The sequence below is a fragment of the Bubalus bubalis genome, chromosome 9 (assembly GCF_019923935.1).
Source record: "Bubalus bubalis isolate 160015118507 breed Murrah chromosome 9, NDDB_SH_1, whole genome shotgun sequence".
NCBI classification, from domain to species: Eukaryota; Metazoa; Chordata; class Mammalia; order Artiodactyla; family Bovidae; genus Bubalus; species Bubalus bubalis.
The window spans coordinates 308,184-334,086 of record NC_059165.1 but is presented as its reverse complement, the minus strand read 5'-3'; the positions used below and the strand labels follow the sequence as shown (position 1 = coordinate 334,086).

The following is a 25,903-nucleotide window of genomic DNA, read 5'->3' as shown; positions in this document are numbered from 1 at the left end:
AGCAAACCAAAGGAAACTTACTTAGTAAGAACCAGAATTTACTTTCAAGAGCTTCATCAGATTGCTTTGTTTGTGAACTTCCATTTTGTAACATGAAGATTACGGAATTCGTTCTCTGAAGTTACAAGTCATGTGAGCATTTGTATTTTACTGAATATAATCTGGTATTAACTTCATTTGTGTGAATCCACATGTACTTGCTGTTCTTTAGGCCATTTGTAAACTGATCATATGCTGATCTTCATATAATTATCTGTGAAGAATAGTTTCTGAATTTACTTTTAATTTTCAATCAAATGAGTCACATTCCTGTCATTAATTAGTTAGATTTTGGGCTTTTTGCTTTTTTGTTTTATTTTTGGTAGTCCACCAATATAGCACAAAAGCTCTTAACAGTGATAAATTAATCAGTAATAGAAGAAACTATTGGACCATGTTTACTGGTATAATCAGGAATGGACACACACTGAAAAGAGTTTAGTACATGTTGCGGGAAAGAAAAAAAAAAAAAGACTAATACGTGTGAAGTAAGATTAAATAAAGGGCTCAAAGTTATTTAGCCAGAAGGATGTGATGTAATGTCTTTATATATACAAAAATTCATTACATAATATAATGACTAGTTATTTTCATCTCTGCTGAAATCTAAAAAGAAAAATGTTCAAGGGTAGAAATATTCAATGTAAATTTAACCAATACTTAGAACGATAGCCTTGAAGGTTGATGGACAGACATGAGAAGACGAGATGGGCCAGCTCTACTGGGAAGAGGAAAGAGCTTTAAATACCGCAGTCTTCTCTGTCATGAATGACGCCAAGTCCCGCGTTAAGGCAGAGAGCTGGACTAGTTGGCTTCCAGAGGCCCCCTTCCAAACCTGGAATTCTCTGGTCACTTCTGTCGCCAGCCTTCAGAAGCTGGAGTCAGCCAGTCACAGCAGATAGCTGCCCTTTCAGGGTTTCCAGCTGTGCCAAGGAGGCGGCGCCCGCAGCAGCAAGGCAGCAGCTGTCCCCGCCGGAGACTTCGTCCAGAGTCAGGTCAGTGCGTCCCCTCCTCCGCCTTCCCGGCTCTGTGCGTGGGCTCCCGAGGCCCGGGGGCCGCGGGCCGGACACCCCAGCCACCGACACGCCCTCTGACGGGGGCAGGCGGGACGGCTGGTGGGCTGGCGCTTTGTGGAGGGCCTCGCACCGGGCGCGCTCGGGTGGCACCACCACCGCCGGGTCCCCGTGACGCCGCCGTGCAGGGCGCCCGGCCCAGGTGCCCCCGGGCGCGCCGGGCGCTGTCCGCTCAGAGCGGCTGCCGCGGCTCCCGGCGCCCGCGGGAGGGCGCGGGGGGGAGGGCGGGGAGGGGAATGCTCCGGCCGGGGGCCTCACCCAGTCTCCCGCATCCGGAGCCGCCCCGCGGGCTCCGCGCAGAGGAGGGAAAGAGGGAGGGGCGGGGAGGCTCGGTGCGGGAGGAGGGAGCGCGGGGCGGCGCCGCTCGCGGCCACAGCCTCCGCCCCTCCTGCGGGCGGCTCGGCTCTCCTGCACCCTCTCCGGGTCCCTCGCGCCCCCGCACGCTCTCGAGCGCGGAGGGGAGCGCAGCCCGCGCGGAGGGCAGCCGCAGCCGCGCGGAGAGGAGCGCAGCCGCGCGGAGGGGCCGGCGGGGGCGCGCTTGCAGGGCGCAGCTCGCGCCGGCGCTCGCGGGCGGGGACGCGCGGGGGCTCCTCGCTCCGGCAAACGGCGGCGGCGCTAGCGGAGTCCCGCCGCGAAGATGCTCAAAGTCACGACGCCCTCGTGCTCCGCCTCGTCCTGCTCCTCGGTCACCGCCACCGTGGCCCCGGGACCCGGGAGCCTGGTTCCGGATTACTGGGTCGACGGCTCCAACAGGGATGCTCTGGGCGATTTCTTCGAGGTGGAGTCGGAGCTGGGACGGTACGTCGGGGCGGCTTGGGGGGCTGGGGGCGGCGGGCTGAGGCGCTCGGACCTGGAGGAGCCGGACATCCTGGGCGCCGGCTGGGGCTTCTGCCCGCGGCGCGCTTCGGGCGCTTGCCTTTTGCGGCTCCAGCTCCCCGGAATACCGGGGCCGGCCTCCCGGCCCTTGGGTGCTGCCGGCTCCGGGAGAGAGCCCGGGACCGTTCACGAGCGAGCCGGCGTCCCCGCGCGCGCCCAGGCCGGTGCAGCTGCGGGCGGCAGCCCGGGTCCTCCCCACCGCCGCCGCCTCTCCGGCTGCCGCCTCCGTGGGACAGCTCCACCGCACGTGGGCCCTGCTTGCCCAAGCGGCGTTTCTGATCGCGATTATAGCTTGCCAGAGGGTCCTGTCTGTCTAGTTATTTTTTGGGGATGAGGGGCGGAGGATGCCTCTCCAAATCTTGACAGAAATATTAGATTCGATTCTTCCTCCTTCCCCTCATCAAGCTCTCCAAAGCAAGTGGCACTGGAGATTAAACTTAAACACCAGCTTCCCCGCAGAGTCTGCTCAGGAGTGAAGGGGAATGAATCATTTAAGGGAGTTGAAGGCAGAATAATGAACTAGTGTGGCTTTAAAGGAAAGGCAGTGGTAATTAGTGAGAAGAGTTCTGCTGCTCTTTGACGTGCTGGAGTGATTTGTTTAATTATGTATGCAGAAAACCATCTCCCTGGGGTTGCAGAAATGTCCCTCATCCCTGCTTTGAAGATCCAAACAGGTAGTGATCTTGCCATGTGCATGATGCCATATGTTCCTATATTTTTATCCACTGAAAAATATTTTCCCCTTCCTTTTTCTTCCTTTCTTTCTGTTATTCATAGGTAGGGAGACCTCTTTTCAATATTCATTTTAGAATCAGACCCTTTATTATATGGAATCTAAAGATGCAATTTCAACCGTTAACAAGTTGAAACTTCTATACTTAATATTTCTTTGCAAATTTCTTTTTTCTTTCTTTCTTTCTTTTTTTTTTTTTCTGGAATAGAGTTAGCAGTCATTTTCTTTTTAGTGTCACTGGAGACTACAGTATGGGATTCTGGATGTTGGTCCTTAGTGGGACTGTGTAAGGGCCACTTCTCTCTGAATTGCCTCTGTTAATGGCCCACTGAGTGCAGAGGTGTGTAAGAAGGGGAAAACTTCTGACTGAAATTTAGGAGTTGCCACTCTTGAAAAGGTTTGCAGAATATTTAAACATTGAATAATATGTAAAATCCTGTTTTGATCAAGCTTTTCAATGTTCATCTAAAGATCTGCTATTGCATGCATTCCCTAATATAGCTGAAAATAAAACATCTCCTTCTGTAAGGTTTGAAGCCTACATAGTTGTGTGATGAGCTGCAGTGGAACCCTGTAAACTTCTGATTAAAGTGATAACCTGCTTAAAATTGGTGAGTTTCAGAAACTGCCACCTAGTAGAGGAAGCGCCTGATGGTGTATAGGGACTGTCCCACCACCAAATCTGCCTGTTTTCTGAGTGACATTTACCTTAGATGCCCCTCATTGGCTCTGACTTAACCTCAGCACACATTAGCTGTGTGATTAAGGGTCGCAAACTTAACTCAGGAAACTTTCTTTTATGTAATGAATGGGAATATGGGAAAATACCAGTTGCATACATATACAGAATGGTAGACTTCATAGGAAAAACCTAAGGAATTTGGAGTTTGTTATGTTTTTCAAAAAAACTTGTTGTATTGTGCAGTAATTTTGGAGCACAACTATAAATCAGTTATATATGCTCAGACTGGCACTCTGCCATCGAGTCATTTGATTGCTATAAAAATCACAGAATTAAAATATTTTGAGAAGAGGTTAAAAATGGTTCCTCCTGTCCTCTTTCTCAGTATTCAAGTATATTAGGCAAGTTCTCTGTAGATGGCAGTATTGGTGAGGTGCATGCGTACTCCATTTGGTTGAGACTTTGGGAAATACTGTCACTTCATGATCAGAATGTTTTGTTTATTTCTTTGCACGCTTGCTTGTCTTTTTGCCGCAGCATGACTGCCGTTAGTTCCCTGACTGGGGATTGAACCAGCAGTGGAAGAGCAGAGTCCTAACCACTGGACCACCAGGGAATTCCAAAACCTTATTTTTTTCAACAAAATAAACCTAAAACAAAAAACAACCATGTTACAAATATAATTGTTAAGAATCTCTAAAGCCAGAGAATTCAACAGAATTATAATTGTAGGTATTGACTGAGTGACAAAAGTGTGCTTCCTTACCCCACTAGTGATAAACTTGAGGCTCAGTCAGTTGGTTTCAAGCCTTTCCTCTCTTTCCTCTCGGTCTTGCACCAAGTCTCCCTGCCAGTGGTGACGCTAAAGCCCAAACATTTAGTTCCTAGTAACACGGTTGTCATTCAGAGTAAGAGAACAATGTCCCTGGTGCTGTGTGGAGCCACTGTGGTTAGTTACAGGGTGTACACTGTTCCCTGCAGCCTAGTGTAGATTTAGTAAGAAAGTAATCCATTGCAGTAACCTGTTGTAAGCTAGTGACTCCTGATTTCAAGAATATTGGACATATGACCATCAGGGCATCATCATACTTTGAGGATGTATTTGGGAGTTTCGGGGAAGAAAATTCCTGTGGCTGTAACCACCTGGAGTCCCCACGTGGCGCTCACAGCACCGACCCACATATAAACAGTCAGACCGGGGGTGTCATAGCTTTTTCAGATTGCAGGTAAGTCAGGAACGGAAGGGTGTTAGAGGAATTGTTTAAGAGTTTCAGGTAAGCTAATTTATTTTTCTAAAAACCACATTTGAAAATACTGCTGTGTGTATAAAATTTGTTTAAAAGTTCACGAAAACCAAGTTCACAACAAATTTAGTTCTACTTAAAAAGATGAATTGGCCTTGATCCCATTCAGGGCTCTGTATCCTAGAGAGTGGTTGGTCATTTGCCCAGTGATTTGAGAAACTGGTGTTTCAAAGGTTTTTCCAAGAGAGAAGCGAGCTTCCCTGTGGCCAAGATCCTGTCTGGTGGTTTGGCAAACAGAGGGACATAATTTGGCCTGGGCTGCTCTGTGGTTCGGGCTTCGGTTATTTCTCAGCTTTTGTTCCTGTCTTTGGTATGAGATTGAAAGGATATTTGTCACAAGATCAGATGTGTGTCCCCCTACCACCCTGCAGCACACACACACAAGTTCAGGGAAGCAAATGAAAGATAATTAGGACAAAAGAATAAGAGTGTGAAAATCACATAATTAAAGTATTTTGGGAAAAGGTTGAAAAATCTACTTCTGTTCTCTTTTTGAGTTGAAATTGATTTTTTTTGGAATCAAAACGTTTAAAATATTTTCATGCCACTTCACTATAGTTTTTTCGGGCTAATGACTTTCAGTACCTGCTCTATCCCTCCCCTGAGTTGGTTCACAATTTTTAAAAAACTTACATAGCAGCCCCATATAATTATAATTGTATAGGGTCCCTTGCTATGTGTATCCTTGCTCAGAACCAAATAGATTTAGATAATGAGTCATATCTGTGTGTAAAATGGGGGGAAGTTTGATAAAATAATGTTTATTCTTATTACCAACAATGTGTTCTGATATTTCCTATTCTATGCTGTTTGATTTTATCCTAGTTTCTTAAAAATATTGACTGAACCCATGTAATTCCACATCCCACCGGTAGGTTGTGACTCAGTTTTAAAAGGACTGTTTAGGCCTGACTCTGTGCCAGTCCTCTTGAGAGGAGCTGTGCAGACCAGTCGGTGACACTGAGTCCTGTCCGATGGCGCAGCTCTGAGAAGAAAAATTCCCGTCTTTATTTCCAGCATGATTGGGTCTCCCTTTCAAACACTTTTGGAAAAACTCTGATGTCTCTATAAGAGAAGGTTGGAGTATCTCCTGGACTGACTGAGCGTTTCAGGAGGCTGGACCAGGAGCATCTTCACTGTGAAGCAGAGGAATCCAAAGGCCTGAGCAGGGCCGTATTCCACTCAGTAACACCTAACTTTGTTCCCGGGTGATGGTCAGGAAATGCTTCCTGTAAGGGAACAGCAGAGGGTGCATCTTCTAAGAGGACAGCTGCAGCCTGCGCTCCTGGCTGAGAAGGACTCAGACCCTCTTTGCCCTGCCCTGTCCTTCTGTTTGTCCGCGCCCTCCCGCCGCTCTCCGCCGGCGCTCCTGAGTTCTCCGTCTTCCCTGACACTGGTCTGTGGGCCCGGCAGCTGCCCGCGGGCGTCCTGCCACACTCGCTGCGCGGGGTTTCTTGAGCTCTGGGGGGATGCTGTGGGTTTTATTTTTCAGTCTCACTAAAGGCAATGGCACCCCACTCTAGTACTCTTGCCTGGAAAATCCCATGGACGGAGGAGCCTGGAAGGCTGCAGTCCATGGGGTCGCGAAGAGTCGGACACGACTGAAGCGACTTAGCAGCAGCAGCAGCAGCAGCAGCAGCAGGAATTTAAAGTGTACGTGTTCAGCCCCTCTCTTGTTCTTGGTGCACCTGATTCTTTTCTCAGGCAGTTGACTCAGGAGCGAGGTGGGGTTGCAAGTGGGAGAATAGCAACTGGGGCTGCACACACTCTGCACCAACGCTGAGGGTCTGTAGATCTGGCTGATTCACTGCTGGGTACTCATTGCCTACCACAGTGCTCAGTACCCAGCAGGTGCTCTGTAAACGATTTTGAAGAGAATGGATGAATGGTAACAAAGTGGGCCAGCACTGTGGGTCCTGCTATGATCATCTCAGTTCTGGGAACCCCAAGGAAAGGATAATCTGGTGACCTGCTTATCTTCTCCCTAAAACATGTGCAACTGTGATCCTAATCTCACTCAGCATTTGGTTTTCTTTCTTGGTAGTGTGAGTATTGATAACCGCCACCTCTATAACTTTTTCCTGTTCAAAATAATGCTGCTTTGCTGTTGGCAGAGTGCTTTGTGGCTCTGAAATGAAAAGGATTCAGTTTCACCTTTACCATCATTTTACCACAGGCATGTCAGAATTAAGAGTTAAACCAGTTTGAATTCAAAGGCATGAAATACCTCCAAGCTATGCCAGCTACTAAAGTTAATAAATAGTAAAGGCTAAATTTATAAATACTGTCGCTGTAAAGAACCTTTAAGGCAAGGTAATGAAGATAATGATAACATCATTACTTTAAGAATACAGTATTTTTCCTTGTTTAAATACTGTTGCAAGGGTAAAAATAACTTAATTTGGAAAAAAAAAAAAAACAAAACAAAACATAAAAAGACCCAGGTGCTGTCTGCTTCTAAGTTGCTCTGGTGAACTCTACTTGGAAAAAAAAAAAAAAGAGAACGAAAACACTAACCACAAAAGAGCTTCAAAGACCTTTCTTGTAAACACTTACCCTCAGACACATCTGTGTGGATTATGTATTTGCAATAATGGTTTTGAGAATAAAGTACTGAGTGGTAGCCAAGTGAACTATTTCAGCTACTAACAGTTATATTGTTTTATGTTAATGATTTTATTTTTGCTAGATTAAAAAGTAGTTCTCTTTAGACTCCCTTTCAGGAAAGCTAATGTATATAATAAAAAATATTGAATTAAAAAAATTTCAAGGTCAGCTTTATTCTGCAAAATATAGTATTTGAGTCAATGAAGCATATAATTCAAGTCAAAGAACTTTACATGAAATCAATAGCAGTTAGAGTCGAGGTTTTACTGAAATTGTATTAATCTTTACCTCAGTTATTTTAAAAAATCTATTTGATAATGCAGGATCATCTGAAAATGTCATAACTTCCATGGTTTAATTAGGAAGTTTGATCTAAATATTGATGGCATAATATTAGCATATAAAGGACATGCCCCAGTGCAGTCTGTTTTTAAAACTCTAATTGCTGACAGAGGGCAGCGGCTGTGTGGGAGATATAAAATAATAAAAGGTTGGGTGGGAGATTTCCTCAGCAATCTTATCTGTGACAAAGATCAAATACGGACACCGTGCTGCACGGAGGACGATTTATAACTGTGGGCAGAGGGTAGGACGTGTTCAGCTTGCTCTTTTTCTCAGAGCAGTTTCTCAGCCTTGGCGCTGTAGAGGTTTGGGGCCGGATAACTCTGCGTTGTGGGGCCGTCCTGTGCCTTGTGAGATGTTGAGCCGTCTCCCTGGCCTTCACCCGCTAGCTGCAGGTGGCTCCCTGAGCCTGCTCCACCAGTTGTGACTACCAAACATGTCTGAGTGTGTGTGTGTGTGTGTGTGTATGCTCAGTCGTGTCTGACTCTTTGTGACCCCATAGAGTGTCGCCCGCCAGACAGGGAAGAATAGTGGAGTGGGTTGCCATTTTCTCCTCCAAAAAGTGTCTCTAGACATTTCAAATGTCACCTCCTCTTCTTTTGAGAACCCGTGTCTCAGAAGCTGGAAGCTCGTCTTTTGCGTGATTTTCTTTTAGTGACGTAAGATAGTTAACAAGGAGTTTGATGGATTAAAGTCATTTTGCTTTATTGATTATCTGCTACAATCAAATGTTTCTTCCATTTTTATGTAATACCGTTGATTTCTGTTGTATATACATAACCCTTGTGCTATAATTTGCTTAATATTTTTGTTTAAATCACCTCATTTTGGTTAACCTAAATTTACTTACTGAGATTACTTATTTTCATTAAATTGAAAACCAGTATTCATGCCATAAATAGAAGCAATAAAAACAAAGCATTTTTACTAAATTATAGCAGAAATGCTTGCCTCCAGAAGGCTCCAAGCCTAGAATTGTTTTTCTCTTTGTTAAAAAGGGAGATTATCAAAGATTAGAGAGTTTAAACCATAGTAGCACAAATTGAGGTTTTCCTCTTGATGTAATCAGAAAGATTGAAAATTGAAAAGAGAATGATGTTGTCGTCTTCTGATTTACTATTATTGAGTTCCATATCTTCATGCGGCTTGAAGTCCTCTGTGTTACAAGTCTGATCTTTTGAATATTATGAACTGGACACTTTATGGTGTGGGGAGGGGTGGGGACAGGGTGTGGACAGGGAAGAGGTTAGCGTATGAATGAATGTGATAAATAAAACCCTGCTTGGCATCCACATGCATAGTTTACTGATAAGGCAGCAACAGTTAATCTGAGATAAACAAATAAAACTAATACAAGATGGAGGGGCTTCCCAGGTGGTGCTAGTGGTAAAGAATCTTGTCTGCCCGTGCAGGAGACGTAAGAGTCGTGTGTTCGGTCTCTGGGGCAGGAAGATCCCCTGGAGGAGGGCACGGTAACTCACTCCAGTATTCTTATTGGAGAATGCCTGGACAGAAGGGCCTGTGCGCTCAGCACGCGCGCGCCATATGGAGTTGGAGAATCACAGCAGTGACGTAGACTGTAGAGCCTCTGAGTACAGTGCGGGAGACCCGGGTCGGATCCCTGGGTCCGCAAGATCCTCTGCAGAAGGAAATGGCAACCCACTCCAGTATTCTTGCCTGGAAAATCCCTAGGACTGGTAGGCTACAGTCCATGGAGTCGCAAAGAGTCGGAAACGACTGAGCAATCTCACTTACAACGAAGTGATAATTTTGACTGGGAAGATTGAGGTGTCTTCTTTGGGAGGCGTAGATCTTGAATTCTGGCAGGATTTTATTTTATTTTTTAATCTGGCAGGATTTTAATGAGGTAGAGCTTTGGTGAAGAGTATCCCAGGTGGAAACTACATTCTAAAAAAAAGGCAAAACTTGGCAGAAAAATGTGGGGTATACAATGTATTTTGCAAATTTTATAAAGTATGAATATTGTAATGAGAAATAAGGTTAGAAGGGTAAGCTGATATCAGAACAAAGAAAGCCTGTGAAAAAAATGACTGAGTTTGTATCAGCTGAAAACCAAAATTATACTTAAAACAGAAAGTAACCATTATGAGAGCAAAAGGTGGCTATAGAAGCAGCTGCATCTTAGGGTAAAGATGTGGAACACAGCATTTGCCTCTAACTCTTAATGCAGATAACTGAGGGGGATGGGTAAAAGAGAATTTACTATGTTGGTTTAAAAAAAAAAAAACAACCTTTCTGCACTCCATGGATAGGATAAGAAAGGGGAAGTGTGGGATTGAGGGGATTAAGATCAGTTGCCTGTACTGGGTAAAGAGCCTGGAAAGGGACAGAACTGCTTTAGATTTTGAGGGTCACAGTTTTCTCTGGCAACTCTCAACCCTGATAATTAACTAAAATCAGCCACAGACAACACAGAAACCAATGCACATGGCTGTGTTCCAATAAAACTTTATTCAGTTCAGTTCAGTCGCTCAGTCATTTCTGACTCTTTGCGACCCCATGAACGGCAGCACACCAGGCCTCCCTGTCATCACCAACTCCCAGAATCCGCCCAAACCCATGTCCATTGAGTCAGCGATGCCATCCAACCATCTCATCCTCTGTCGTCCCCTTCTCCTCCTGACCTCAATCTTTCCCAGCATCAGGGTCTTTTCAAATCAGTCAGCTCTTCGCATCAGATGGCCAAAGTATTGGAGTTTCAGCTTCAACATCAGTCCTTCCAATGAACACCCAGGACTGATCTCCTTTAGAATGGACTGGTTGGATCTCCTTGCAGTCCAAGGGACTCTCAAGAGTCGTCTCCAACACCACAGTTCAAAAGCATCAATTCTTCTGTCCTCAGCTTTCTTTATAGTCCAACTCTCACAACTCTACATGACCAGTGGAAAACTTTATTAATGACAGTGAAATTTCAATTTCATATAATTTTTATGTCACTTAATATTATTCTTCTTTTGATTTTTAAAAACCATTTTAAAATGTAAAAACTATTCTTCAGTTGCAGACTGTTCAAAAATAAGTGGCTGCTATCTTAGGCCCTTAGCCCATGGTTTGCTGACCCAAGACCTAGATCAGTCAAGGTAAACTTCTACTCCTCCTCACATACATGAAAATTTCAGATTAAAATGACATCAAAGCTTCATTTATTCAAGTAACTACCTTTAATCTCCCTTTTACTTGGGACATGTCAACCTAATAGTGTTTTTAGTGGGCACAGTCTTTAAATGCATGCTCATCCTTTTTCTATATATGTGGAAACTAAATCAGTTGCAGTTCTTATATGTATAGTACATTGGTTAGTTTCATTCATCATTCTTGCTCTTGAAAATGAAGTAACTTTACTTGAAGGGTGTACTTTAAATTTCCATACCATAGAATTTCCACATCATGATCAGCTTTCACATTCAAAGATTATTGGAGGGTCATTTATTTTGTGTATAATAATTAAATCAATTTCAATTGATCATTCTCTTATATTTGAAATGATAGATATTACAAAAGTAATATGCTAAATAATCTATTTGCTTCTAATTAATAAAGTTTAGTTCATTTTTCTATTTACTAATATATTATCTGCATGTTGAATGATCCTTCTATAAGCCATGCATATATCACAGGTAGACTAACTAAGGTCCCTTGAGACTGTTTTAAGCATTAAAAAAAAATTATTTCTTTTTCATTTGAATAGACTTTAGAACTAAAGTAAAGCAGTCACTTATATCTTAACTAAAGCAGAGGTCTCCAAAGTTGGATGTTCATACCCAGAGGGTGAATAATATATTGGGATGTTAAAAGAATGTAGAAGAGAATCTATCTTTACTTACTTTTCTAATTTTTGTGTTTTATAAATGTTTTGAAAAGAACATTACATATTGGTTTAGCAACATATGTGTTGAATTTATAGGTACATAAGTATACACAGTTTGGGAGCATGTGCTCAAAACATTTTGTTGGACGATTACTGGATCAAAGAATAGTAGTTTTAAGTGGCTACTGAGTAAGTTTTTTTACTTAAATACTAATATTTTACTTTATGAAAATTATTTTAAAGCAAATATATAGATCAAAGTGCAAACAAGAAATCATATTGCAAGGTGTGACTTGTGCAGAAAGGGGAAGTGGACTCATATGTGCACTTGTTACGCATTTTAAGACTACCTGATGAAAGGTTTTGATAAGAGCTTAACTGCCATTATAACGAAAAGTCATATGGCAAAATAAAAAAAAAAGAGAGAAAAGGAATACAGTTTGCCCATCAAGCAGAGGGTTAAATGAATTTTGGTTTTGACGTTTGTTTTTGTGTGTGTGTGTGTGGTTGTTGAACCCAGAATTCATAAGCAAGAATGTCAGTTTCAAAATACCTAACTTACTTCATGGTAAATTTTGTCAACTGCTGGCTTAGGCTATTGACTGCATTTTCCTAAAGTGTTTGATGGTCAGGGCTTGAAGAGTTGTGGGTAATTCATGCCAGGATGCTGAGTTTAACTTGGTTAACAAATGCATTGTCATCAGTTAATTACTTTTTAAGTCATGCTTCAGGGTGATATGGTTGAAAAATTCACCAGGTGCAAAAAAAAAAAAAAAAAAAAAATTTTTAAATAGCTAGACTTGAGACAACATTCTGATTAGAATGAGTTGCTAAAAAAGCAATGCATATAATGGGTTCTTCACCATTTTCTTTACTAGTTTGTGGTAGCATTTTTTGTTAAAACGGTACTTTCTTTGTCATGGAGAGTATTTGACTAATATTACAAGCCAGAACAGAGAAGAGTAGGGGATTGCAAATCTGTTGTTATGTTCACACGTTTCTTATGACTATAATGCAGTATTTGAATGATTTTTTCCCACTTTCAGTCTTCATGGACTGTTTAGTAGGGACTTTGCTCGCATTTTCCCTTTCATTGTACCGTATCTTGTACTTTTTAGCTTGGTCTGCTTTACGTCTTGTACTGTCTTGAAAGGACAGTTAGTTAGGGACTCGAACTTAGTAAATGACAACTTTCCATGTGGGACTTTCACACACAAAGGTGTTCTTTAGTTGTAACAGCTAGTCAGTCCAAGTGTTCCCTTTAACAAGATATAAATGCACTGCTACCTCTTCATTCAAGTTCATCTTATTGCTTCAAAGCTCCGTGTTAGGACAGCCAGTGAGAAAATAAGATATGTTATTAAATGTATCCAAATTCAAACTGTGTAATTCAGTAAATGAGTAATTCAAGGCACACGGTCTCAAGGTTCTGAGGAGGTGGCGAGTCCAGGCCGAGCGGGGCGCCCAGGGCGCGTGAGGCTTAGGCCGGGCCGAGGGCTGCGGGGCCCAGTTCCCGCCTGGGGCCCGGGGATGGCGGCGAGGCCCTCAGGTGGCCTCAGCCAGGGGACGGCGGGGCGGGCGGGCCGGCGCTCGGGGCCGGCTAAGGCCGGGGCAGCGGGCAGAGCGTCCTGGACAGCAGGGCCCGGCGGGGCGAGGGGGCCGCGGAGCCCGAGGCGGGCGGGGAGGCGGGTGAGGAGGCCGCGGAGCCCGAGGCGGGCGGTGAGGACGGAGCCCGAGGCGGGCGGTGAGGCGGCTGAGGAGGCCGCGGAGCCTGGGCCGGCGGGGAGGCGGGCGAGGAGGCCGCGGAGCCCGAGGAGGCCGCGGAGCCTGGGCCGGCGGGGAGGCGGGCGAGGCGGCCGCGGAGCCGAGGCGGGCGGTGCGCACGCGGGCGCTGCGCGGGGCGCGTGTCCCGGCCTCCGTGTGAAGTGAAGATCGCTGGTGCATCCGCCTCAGGATTGCCATGAGGATGAAAGGAGGTCACGCGTGTAGAGACACTTAGCCGCAGGGTGGGCGCTTGAGTTCAGGACCATCCCCCGGCGGAGCAGAAGGTAGGAGGTGGCGAGGAGGCTTCCAGTGAGGCCGCTGGGAAGCGCCTTGGTCAGCTCGCTTGGCTGCCCAGCAGCGTGACCCCAGCTTGTCTGCTTAGTGCCGTATTCCCCACCGCTTCTTCCCATCACGGACTGTTTTCACTGGGTGTTGAGATTTTTTTGTTTGTTTTTTAATGTGCATTGCTAATTATTTTACTAATAGGACAAGGTGATCATCTCATCACCGGCGCCGTTTTTTCAGATGAGGAGCGAGCCTGAAGTGCAGAGCGGGGAGTAGCTGGGTTCCCGACCATTTCGTCAGACTGCTGTGCTCCTGCCTTGCCTGGCGTTCTCCGGGGACCCTTTATGGGCCTCAGATCTCCAGGGGTTGTGAGTGAAACTCCCCTGGCCTGAGATGCCCTCCCAATTCCTTCAGGAGACCCCCCCCTGCCCCCTTTGGCCTTCCCATTCTCATACCGCCTCATCCGTGTATTGTCTTCCAGGGAAATGCTTTCTGTCTTCACCACCAGAGTGTCTGCTTGTCAGACAGAGGAGCCCTGAGTCTTACCCATCTTTCATGCCTACTACTAAGCCCCCTTCTCCAGCTTTCTAGCTGCCTCCCATCGGAGAAGGCAATGGCAACCCACTCCAGTACTCTTGCCTGGACGGAGGAGCCTGGTAGGCCGCAGTCCATGGGGTCTCAGAGACTCGGACACGACTGAGCAACTTCCCTTTCACTTTTCACTTTCATGCATTGGAGAAGGAAATGGCAACCCACTCCAGTGTTCTTGCCTGGAGAATCTCAGAGACGGGGGAGCCTGGTGGGCTGCTGTCTATGGGGTCGCACAGAGTCGGACACGACTGAAGCGACTTAGCAGCAGCAGCAGCAGCTGCCTCCCATACGTGCTTAGTAAGTGTTGGTGCAAAACAAGTGAATGAATAAATATTTGAGGAATTAGATGAACACCTGCAGGAAAACAAATGCACTCTTAAATCTCTCTTCCTTCAAGATATTTCCCTACACAGGTCCTTTGCTAAACCAGCACACTGTGAAATTACTGATTCAGTGTCTTTGCCCCTCTCTTTAGAGTGTGAGTTTCTGTGGGCCAGACCTTGGTCCTGTCTCTTTGTTCACTCCTGTGTCCTCAGACCAATTGCAATGCCTGGTATAGTGAGCACTCATTAAATATTTGTTGAGTGAGTCAGTCATACCAGCAGGGCCTCTGCAATTCAAAGTCCTTTGTAACATTCTGGGCTCCAGTCTTTTATCAGGCTGCTCTGTCTTAAAGGGCCTCATGGTGGCTTGGTGGTAAGTACCCTGCTTTGCGGGAGATCTGAGTTCAACTCCTGGGTTGGGAAGATCCCCTAGAGACAGAAATGGCAACCCACTCCAGTATTCTTGCCTGGGAAATTCCATGGGCAGAGGAGCCTGGCAGGCTACAGTCCATGGGGTTGTAAAAGAGTAGGAAATGACTTAGCGACTATACAACAACAACCTCTGAATGACTAGGAATAATGTGACCTTCTGTGATTAGATCATCCACCTCAAAGTTACCTTCTAGCCACAAGCATCTGTGTTTTCTTCCAGTTGATTATCAGGCAATCTCCAGATGATTGCCTTAGTTCTTTACTGTGTGTTCAGGAGACAGAATAGCTTTTGGAGTAAGTAGGGCTCTAACCTCCAAAGGCTTTGTAAATGTGCTGGAAGATCTTGAATAATTTTTTCTTATTTTGTGCTTTTTAAATGCTTCATCTCTTTTTAGAGACATGTACTTATTCTTTTAGTGGAAGTAAAAATGGTGAAAAGGGATCATTTAAAATTATTTAAATTTAAAAGTAATGAAGGAATAGCTACTTGAAAAGGCTTGACTCATGCCCCGTTTGTGGCTGTGTAAGCAAGCAGCGATGTCCTGATGTCCTGTACACATGTCCTGCCTGCCCTAGGGTGGAGGAGGAGTTAAGGAGACGGTCAGGCAGGAGAGCAGGAGCGGTCCACCATGCGTCGGGCTTTATTTGCGGTTCTTACCTAAAAATCATCTATTGGGATGTCTAATTCTTTATCTAATTCTTTATCAAAAAAGTCACCCTTTGACTTAACTTCTAAGTAGGGTCATTAACTTCACAGTAATGATTTTTATGCTCTGTCAAAATAAGTATTCTCAAATGTTTGTTTGTCCTCATCTTGTGTTTGATGACAGAAAGAGGGGGTGGTATGGTGAAAGAAAGACTCTAGGGGGGGAGGAAGGAAGGTCGCTGCTTGCCGAGGACTGAGCTGGCTGTGCCTCAGCCCACAAGCACCTCCCTGTTACTGTTACCTGACTTCTTGTTCCTGTTGTCCTACCAGAGCCCAGATCCACCTCATTTGCCTTTTATCTTCCTTGTGACGGCCTGATGCTTGTGTCCCCACTATGGCTCTCGTGTTGAAGTCCTCGTCCCCATTGTGATGGTGTTTGGCGGAGGGCCCTCGTGATCTGATCTGCACTCTCATAAGGAGAGAGGTTGGAAAGCGTGGTCTCGCGCTCTGCCGCATGAAGACACAACAAGAAGTCAGCTGTCAGCAAGCTAAGGTGTGAACTCTCACCAGAACCCAACTGTGCTGGCCCCCGATCTTAAACTTCCAACCTTCAGATCCATGAAGAATAACTCTCTGGTTTAAGTCCCCCAGTCTGTTGTGCTGTGGCAGGTAAGGCAGCTGAGCCTGCCAGAATCCCCATATGCCCCTTTTCTCCACTTGGACACCCTTCCGACTTCGGTCACAAACCTCAGAATCGGTGTGCTGTGTCTCAGGAGCCAACCTGAGTTAATCTAGGTTAGTGGGGCAAGCGTAGCTGGAGGAGAGTGATGCGCTTTTTCTTTCTCAGATGCCCAGCGTTGTTCCTCTCCCAGCTGTTCGGAACGCATTTCTGAGGCTGACTTCATGGGAAGGTGATGGTGCTTTGGCTTTATCTAGGAGCTGCCTCGGGCACTACCCCCATGATATCCACTCTGCATCTGTGTCCAAACCTGTGGGCTTTCCAGGTGCCCACGCCTGCCAGCTCCTGGTGTGTTGTTTCCTCAGCAGCTGGCACAGGAGTTTTTGTTGTGAACTAGAGGCTCAGCTATTAAAACATAAAACTTGGCTCATCTTGAATATTGTATGTTTCCATCAGGACTTGGACCTGGGACAGCTCATGTGGTCACTTACACACCTCTCTCAGGACTGAGAACCCAGTGTTCCTCTGAGTTCTGACCACACTTTCACCTGCTGGTTCCAAGTGCAGTTTCCAGCCTGGAAAAACCTGTTAATGCTTTTGATTAGTTGAGCACCAGTTTATTAACATTTACTTAGTCTTTGTTGTTGTTGTTCAGTCACCAATTCATGTTCAACTCTTTGTGACCCCATGGACTACAGCACACCATGCTTCCCTGTCCCCCACTGTCTCCCGGAGTTTGCCCAAGGTCATGTTCATCAAATCGGTGATACCATCCAACCAGCTCATCCTCTTTCACCTCCTTCTTCTCCTTCTCCTCCTGCCCTCTATGTTTCCCAGCATCAGGGTCTTTTCCAATGAGTCGGCTCTTCGCATCAGGTGGCCAGAGTATTAGAGCTTCAGCTTTAGCATCAGTCCTTCCAGTGAGTAGTCAGGGTTGATTTCCTTTAAGATTGACTGGTCTTACTGAATTTGAATTTATAAACTTGGTCAGTGTTTCTTCAACACTTGATTCCCTTCTCTGATAGTTGGTGTCAATTTTATATCTTAAACTGTTAATTTTTAAGAATCAAGTTCACATTACTTTGGCTAGTGAGAAGCTTACATACAATGTAGAGTCATGGAGTAGACACTGCATGACTGCATGAGCTTGAGGTGATCCAAGAAAGATCTTAATATTTGTAAATAACTGCTGTCCTTTTGCATTTCACATATTGAAAATAATGTTTGGTATAACCTTAAGGTTTTCAATATCTGTAGAGAAAAAGATGGTTGAGGGAGATAGTTTAAAATAACTGCTATAGATAAGTCTTTCTGTATAATTTTTACAGTTTGCTTTTCTTATAAGAGGAGCATTAAAATTAGAAAATGTTAATCATTTTGTAGCTTTGAGGTCTCATTTGCACCAACTTTAACTTTGTCACATATTCATTCAGTTCAGTCCCTCAGTCGTGTCCGACTCTTTCTGACCCCATGGACTGCAGCACACCAAGCCTCCCTGTCCATCACCGGCTCCCGGAGTCCACCCAAACCCATGTCCATTGAGTCAGTAATGCCATCCAACCATCTCATCCTCTGTCATCCTCTGCTCCTCCTGCCTTCAGTCTTTCCCAGCATCAGGGTCTTTTCAAATGAGTCAGCTCTTCGCATCAGGTGGCCAAAGTATTAGAGTTTCAGCTTCAACATAAGCCCTTCCAATGACATTCAGGACTGATCTTCTTTAGGATGGACTGGTTGGATCTCTTTGCAATCCAAGGGACTCTCAAGAGTCTTCTCCAATACCACAGTTCAAAAACATCAATTCTTTAGTGTTCAGCTTTCTTCACAGTCCAACTCTCACATCCATACGTGACTACTGGAAAAACCATAGCCTTGACTAGGCAGACCTTTGTTGACAAAGTAATGTCTCTGCTTTTCCATATGCTGTCTAGGTTGGTCATAACTTTTCTTCCAAGGAGTAAGCGCCTTTTAATTTCATAGCTTCAATCACCATCTGCAGTGACTTTGGAGCCCAGAAAAATAAAGTCAGCCACTGTTTCCCCATCTATTTGCCATGAAGTGATGGGACCAGATGCCATGATCTTAGTTTTCTGAATGTTGAGCTTTAAACCAACTTTTTCACTCTCCTCTTTCACTTTCATCAAGAAAAAGAGCTGGGCAGCACCTTAGAAATTGAGCACAGAAAGGGCACATGTGTCTCCCAGCTCTCCAAAGCTAGTTAGCAGTAGAAGTGGACCAGAACCTTGGTCTCTGTACTCTGACTCTGTGACACACTTCCTTTCCTAGTGAGTGTCATTTAAGAGTCTAAGGCTTAAATTAAGACACTCCTATTTCTTCCTCCAATAGCTTTCCTGAATTATTTCAGAATACAATATTTCTTAATCTTGAAGAAACTGTTTCTGTTGTGATTTTTAAATTGACACTATTTTCTACTTTGTATATTGTGCTTTTTTTTTTCTTTTTGAGGAGGATATAGTATTAAAAAGTAAAATGCAGCAAAACTATTAAACATTGGATAATGTTTTACACTCCATTTCTTTCACATTTTGGACAGTGTTCATTCAGGTTGTAAAAAACACTTCTGTCCCTGCAAGTATTGTTACCATATTTAGGAGTCTTAGCATGCATGTCAGAGTGCACTCTGTTCTGGTTGGTCTTTGCGGGGCTGAGATTCTCATTCTTATACAATTCATTAAGAAACTAGCCAATGTATGTGTCCCATCCACTCTAAAATGGCTACCTGTGTTAAACTATAGCATTAGTAAGTTCCTTTATTTGTTCTTTCTGACTCCAGGAAAGCTGAATGTTTGAACAGATGAATTGAGTAATATATTCAGTTCAGTTCAGTTGCTCAATTGTGTCCAATTCTGCGACCCCATGAACAGCAGCACGCCAGGCCTCCCTGTCCATCACCAACTCCCAGAGTTTATTCAAACTCATCTCCATTGAGTTGATGATGCCATCCAACCATCTCATCCTCTGTCTTCCCCTTCTCCTCCCACCCTCAATCTTTCCCAGCATCGGGGTCTTTTCAAACGAGTCAGCTCTTCACATCAGGTGGCCAAAGTATTAGAGTTTCAGCTTAAATTAATATATTACTGCAGTATTTAACAGTACTTGAACTGGAAGAATTACATGGAAGTATTTTTATAGTGCCAACAGATGTCATGAGATCAAGGCTATTTTCTTACAGCCAGGGATGCTATTGATTCTAAAAGTTATTTATAAGAGAAACATACTAGATATTTATTCTTAATTTCAGTTAATGTTGCCAACGTCTGATTTTCTTTAGATAAATACTCTTGTCTTTTTTCCTAACCCCAGTAGTTTTGCTGACTATAGTGATAGGTTGTCCAGTTAGGTTTGAATTCCTTTAACTGATAAGAAAAACTACTTTTATTTATTGTTGATAGAAATGGCAGAGATTTTCATTATCTGTAACAGGGAAATTTGGAACAGTGTCTTATTTTTTTGTTCACATGACTATATTTAAGCCTGTGCTGAAGAATGCAACGGTAACAATACTTAATGCTATATCTAATTTTCTTTTCTTAGTCTGGTTTCTCTGACATGAGTCAGCACAGCCAGTTTTAAATTTTTCTCGAACAACTTCTACCTTGGCCCCTGTAACTGGTTTTTATCCTCATAATTCCATTAAAAAGTGACAGGTGAGTTCCACTTGACTTCCACCTCCTAAATTGATTCTTTGATATCACTTTCTAAACCTCTTAACCTCCTGTCAATCTGCTGATCAGTTTTCCCTTACCTGTTTTTAAAGCTGTAACAACTATGCTCTGCATGCCATGAAATGCTGAGCATTCATAGACAAAGTTTACTGATGTAAATAAAACTTAAGATTCTGTTGCTGCTACTGCTACTGCTAAGTTTCAGTCGTGTCCGACTCTGTGCGACCCCATAGACGGCAGCCCACCAGGCTCCCCCATCCCTGGGATTCTCCAGGCAAGAACACTGGAGTGGGTTGCCATTTCCTTCTCCAGTGCATGAAAGTGAAAAGTGAAAGGGAAGTTGCTCAGTCGTGTTCGACTCTTAGCGACCACATTGACTGCAGCCTACCAGGCTCCTCTGTCCATGGGATTTTCCAGGCAAGAGTACTGGAGTGGGGTGCCATTGCCTTCTCCAGAGATTGTTTTAGGTGTTTGTATAATGTCATGTGAACAGTGTTGTCAGTCCCAGGAGTAAATGGTTCTCACAAATAACTGTAGTTTGTATAAGCTGTGTTCAGCCAAACCACATTTCTAGTTCTGCTCTTCTATATCTGCTCACGAACATCAGTGCTGATGGGTTTTCCTACCTCTGTGTAGAGTAGGGGTTCCTAACTTTAATCCATAGACCTCCTATGTGGTAGGGCAACGTGAGACTCATGAAATTGATATTGAAATATTATGTGTAGTCTTTTTCTGACGGACGTGACCACAGCTTTCATCAAGTTTTCAAAGATGTTCAAGGAGCCCTGATGTTTGAGATTCATTCAGACACATACATTCTTTATCTGTTCTGAAGAGCTGGGTAGCACAAGGCTTGTGTTGATCTAATCATTTAGGGGACATCGTTTTTCCCATTTCTGCTGCCCTTCCTGGTATATTTATCCTTAAACAGAGCTTTTTATATTTTTACATACTGTTTTTACCTCTTCTGGGTTCCCTTTAATTACTTAGGATAGTGTTACGCGTGCGTGCTAAGTTACTTCAGTCGAATCAGACTCTGTGTGACCCCATGGACTGTAGCCCCCCAGGCTCCTTTGTCTATGGGATTATCCAGGCAAGAACACTGGAGTGGGTTGCCCTGCCCTCCTCCAGGGGATCTTCCAAACCTGGGGATCGAACCCTGCCTCCTCACGTCCCCTGATTGGCAGGCAGGTTCTTTATCACTAGTGCCACCTGGGAAGCCCCAAAGAAAAAGTGAAAAGTCAAAGTCAAAGTCACTCAATGGTGTCTGACTTTTTGCGACTCCATGGACTGTATAGTCCATGGAATTCTCCAGGCCACAATACTGGAGTGGGCGGCCTTGCCCCAGAGGACACTGTTACATGCAGGTGCAACTCCACAAGTATGTGCTGAAGTGTCGAAAGAAAGCTGACTCAGGTCGTCTTTACCGATGGAATGGATTAATTGGCTGAAGTAAGTAAAGTCCAGAGGTTGTTCAGGTTTTACCTGTGTTTTTACTTGGAACACTTTTCTTGGTTTCTTTCAGTGTTGCCCTCCTAAGTTTGTTGGTTAGTCTTCATGCCAGCATTCCTCATGGTAGCAAAATGTAGCAGTTAGAGTCCTAATGTTGGGAACTAACCACCAACATCCAGGACAGTAGGGATCTTCACTTCCTGCTACCACTGAATACAGCAGAATCAGTGTGGCAAGGTCACCAGTGCGTTTACTGTCTTCAGTCTATATCACCAGCTCACTTGAACAAGTCATGGTGACAAAGCGGGAGAGATTACCGTTTTTGACTACTGCTAATCCAGTATTCTTGCTGGAAAGTCCCACAGACGGAGAGACCTGGAGCACTGCGGTTGATGGGCTCACAGAGTCGGACGACTGAGTGAGTGAGTGAGCGCAGTCAGGGTCTGCCTTTAGGGTTCTGGCAGTTCCAGCCTGGGCGTGGGCGCTGGCAGGACAGAGGCAGAGCAGCAGCTGACAGTGCTCATCATGCCCTTAGGTTAGGTGGGGTTCAGGAATACACTCCTGATGCGTGACTGCAGTCATGCTGTGGAAGATGGAACTGTATTATAGTCTCTAAAGAAAGTTATATAAAATGTTAGTTTCTTGAGGTGTTTTATCAATGAGTTCGACCAGAGAAACAGAACCAGTAATTAAAACACACACACATAAATGCACGTTTAAGGATTTAGGTTATAAATATTACAAAATTTAATGCATATTTAAATATTATTTATTTATTTCGAGGAGTTGGCTTATGTGACGTGGAGGCTGTCCAGCCCCAGATTGAAGGGCGGGCAGGAGCAGCTGCTCACTCTGTAGTCTGTTTCAGGGAAACCTCAGTTTTGTTCTTAGGAGCTTTCAACTGGTGAGATGAAGCCCACCCATACTCTTGAGGATAACCTCCTATACTTTAATGTCAACTAATTATAGGCATTAATGAGATCTACAAAATGCCTTCACAGAAACATCAAGACTGGTGTGTAATTGAGCAGCAGTCTACTACATTCTAACACAGTTAATGTATGAAACTGTCATGGGTGTTAATAATTGTAATACCAAAGAAGGGGTCTGTGTTTAAATAAATGTGAGAAATACTGTATTAAACATATATTAATGTACATTATATTGACATATAGGTTATATTCCATTCTTTACTGTGCTCCAGTACACTATGTTTTGAACTATTTCTCATACTTACTTGATTAGGAATGTTTTTTTCTTCCCCTGAAGACTGTCTCACTGGACTAGCGAATACATTGTGGGAAACACTGGATTAAACTGTGACCGAGAAAACAGGTTTTACTGTAATTGTGGGCAGTTTCGTTTGTTTGTATGTTTCTGCTGTTTGTGTTCTTAAATGTATTAGCGTGGGCTCCTCTTTCTCTGTTAAATTATAAGACTCTTTGGGATCACACTTTGTGTTTTCACCAAGTGGAGATTCAATAATGTTGATGGAGAAATACTTTTAGATAAGTGAATGGTTACAGTGTTAATGATCTTCATATTTGCTCAGAGCCACCCCTTTCCTTTGGCAGATATTAAACTGTAATAACTTTAGAATGTTTTCTGCCCTTTGGAGATTTTCTCACTTTGGGGAACCGTTTACTATGGTAAAGCAGGTTCTTTGTTCTGGACACGATAAGTCTCATTTTATTACTTTTACTTTTTTAATGTGACAGGCTATATGTTTGTTCCACTTAAGAGATTGTTTAAATCCATAGAAAACAAGTGAGAGAATGGACAGGACTGAAAGAGACGCTGGTTTGGCTTTGTTCGCCTCACTCCACTCACCGTGTTCAGCACGCCGCTGCACTCTCAGTGGGCGTGGCGTGTGTTGTGCCTGATTCGTGGAAGAGGAAAATATTCCCTCTTAACTCTGTTTAAATCCGTTCTTACTGTGATGAATTCTTAGATCAGACAGAGCTGCGATTCTCTCTGCTGTACCCTCTCAGGACTGTCACCTGATCTAGAGATGGTTTAAAGTCTAGATGTGGCTTCAAGTCCCCGTGAAAGACTGTGACCCGTGATCAAATCATGTTGTGGGTGGAGCCATTTGTCTGGAGCGCAGGGGAGCGTGAGAGGCAGGTGTGATCGTCACCTGCGTGTCCCTGTGCATATGAGCTGTGTCTTGGATTCCTGCCAAATCCTCTGAGCTGCTTCCTGTATGAGGGCCACCAGAGCTTGTCTGCATGGATGTTGTGAACAAGGAAACATTTTTGGAAAACAAATCAAAATTTAAAGTCTGATATTATTAGAAAGGTACTAGTTGAATCAAAAGAAACTGTTTTAAAATAGCAAGTGCGATTGGATCCCACGTGAATGCTGGCAAGCAAGCAGGGGAACTGTTGTTTGTTCTCCTTCCTGCCTAGTGCAGCAGGGGCCCTACTAAAGCCTTGCCTGAAAAAAAGCCAGTTTCTGCAAGAAAAAGTGACTAGATTAATTTCCTGTTCCTTTCCTAACTGTTCTAAAGAAAAGAGGCTTTAAAGCTGCTGTAGGTCAAGAGGTTGTGGTTAAAGCCCAACCTTGTAAGACTTGAAAGATTTCTTCTTCCTAAGGACAGAGGCAATCCTAAAATTGCCTGTTTTGCTTGAAACAATAGCCCGAAAACTGGAGAAGAGCTGTCTTTAAAACCTTCTTTCCTAAGATTATGCAGTGAATAACCTAAATATTATACTTAGATAATATTTTTTGTGTATATTTATTACAAATAAATACAGTATGTTTAAATGTATTAAACATTAAATAATTATAACAATTTTTTTTGAGTGTAGAAATTTTGAAAATGATAAACAAAAGGCAGACAATAAAAATTGCTGTCAATCCCATTACTCAGAAATAATCACTATTCATATTATGCTCATTTCTTTTTGTATTTGTATATGTGCATAATTGTTTTTATCTAGTTATTTATCTTCCCAAACAATTATTTGTTTCAGGGTTAGAGTTAATGTTTTATAAATTTACAAATATATTTATTGTTGATTGACTTTAGTATGCTTTTATATAGTTTATATGGAGAGGGGAATGGCAGCCCACTCTAGTATTCTTGCCTGGAGAATTTCACAGGCAGAGCAGCCTGGTGGGGTGATGGTCCATGGGGTCGCTAAGAGTCAGACACGACTGAGCACACACATGCATATAGTTTCTATAAAACATAAAAACATATCTCGTGTGTTCTTTCATTGAGTAGACAAAATCACATGCAGTAATTGCAGCTGACCTTTAACAGGTATGTGCCATGAGCTGAGAATGTTATCTTCATTGTCCTCAGCACTCACAGTAACCTGCCAGGTAGGCGTTATTAACCCGGGGAGTAGAGCAGGGGAGAGCAATACCCCGCCAGGTCAGACAGGCAGTAAGTGCCGTGGCGCAGCTTGGTCTAGGAATCGGTCTGATCCAAGCTAATTCTCTTAAAACTATCATGTAGCCTCTTCTAAAGTGAATTCCATGTTGAATTTACTAGGTCCCAGACCCAAGTAAATTTACTAGGTCCCAGACACAAGACACATTATATCTAAGATATAGTGAAATTACGAGCAAATTGGCCAAGCATACCAATTTGGTATTCAGGACCTGGCCCAGACAGTTCAGAGTGCTCTCACATTGCAGAGGTGTGATGCGACTGTACGTCAGGGAGCTGTGGGAGCTGGGAGAGTCCTTTGGCCTGGACCTACCTGATTGACAGTGTGGTGCACTTCTTTAAAGAAAGGTTTTCTTTATAGGGTTTTCTTAAAACAGCAGGTTTGTTTCTGATAACGGCCTCAAAATAGTATCACAGAACCCAAATTGGTGACTTTGTTATTATATTTTGTTATCCATTATTAGTGTCTAAGTGCCAGCTTTTTTTCTTTATTGGCATTTAGTCACTCCCTTGGACTACAAGGAGATCAAACCAGTCAGTCTTAAGGGAAATCAACACTGAATACTTGTTGGAACGAATGATGCTGAAGTTGAAGCTCCAGTATTTTGGTCATCTGATGCGAACAAGTGACTCATTGGAAAGGTTCCCTGATGCTGGGAGAGATTGAGGGTAGAAGGAGAAGAGGGCATCAGAGGATGAGATGGCTGGACGGCATCACGGAGGCAGTGGACGTGAGCTTTGGGAGATGGTGAGGGTTAGAGAGGCTTGGCGTGCTGCAGTCCATGGGGTCTCAGAGTCGGACTGGACTGGGCAGCTGAGCAGCTGCCTCAGTAGCTGCTTTACAGTGTGTGTTGGTCTCTGCCGTGGAACATGGTGGCTTGGCCGTGTGTACATGCGTCCCCTCCTCCTGGACCTCCTCCCGGCCTCCCCTGTCCTGGCCGTCTGGAGCGCAGCACTGAGCTCCCTGCTCGCTCTCTGTTTTCACGTGGTCATGCATTTGTGTCAAACCTAGCGTCCCGATGTATCCCCCGTTTCCTCCCCCACTGGGTCCTCACGTCCTTTACGTCTTCATCTGTTTCTGCCCTGGAGCTAAGTTCATCTGAACTGGAGAGAACCATGTACCCCAGTGTTCATTGCAGCACTCTTTAGGATAACTGGAGCAT

At 44.1% G+C, this 25,903-nt stretch overlaps 1 protein-coding gene across 1 annotated transcript in view; it reads left to right on the top strand.

Moving 5' to 3' along the window:
* The first annotated feature begins 746 nt into the window (after positions 1-746).
* CAMK4 (calcium/calmodulin dependent protein kinase IV) overlaps positions 747-25,903 on the top strand; it is a 259,853-nt gene continuing 234,696 nt past the window's right edge. The window contains exons 1-3 of the mRNA XM_025293987.1: positions 747-824; positions 954-1,034; positions 1,143-1,910. Coding sequence (XP_025149772.1) covers positions 747-824; positions 954-1,034; positions 1,143-1,910 — 927 coding nt within the window. The remainder of the gene's footprint in view (positions 825-953; positions 1,035-1,142; positions 1,911-25,903) is intronic.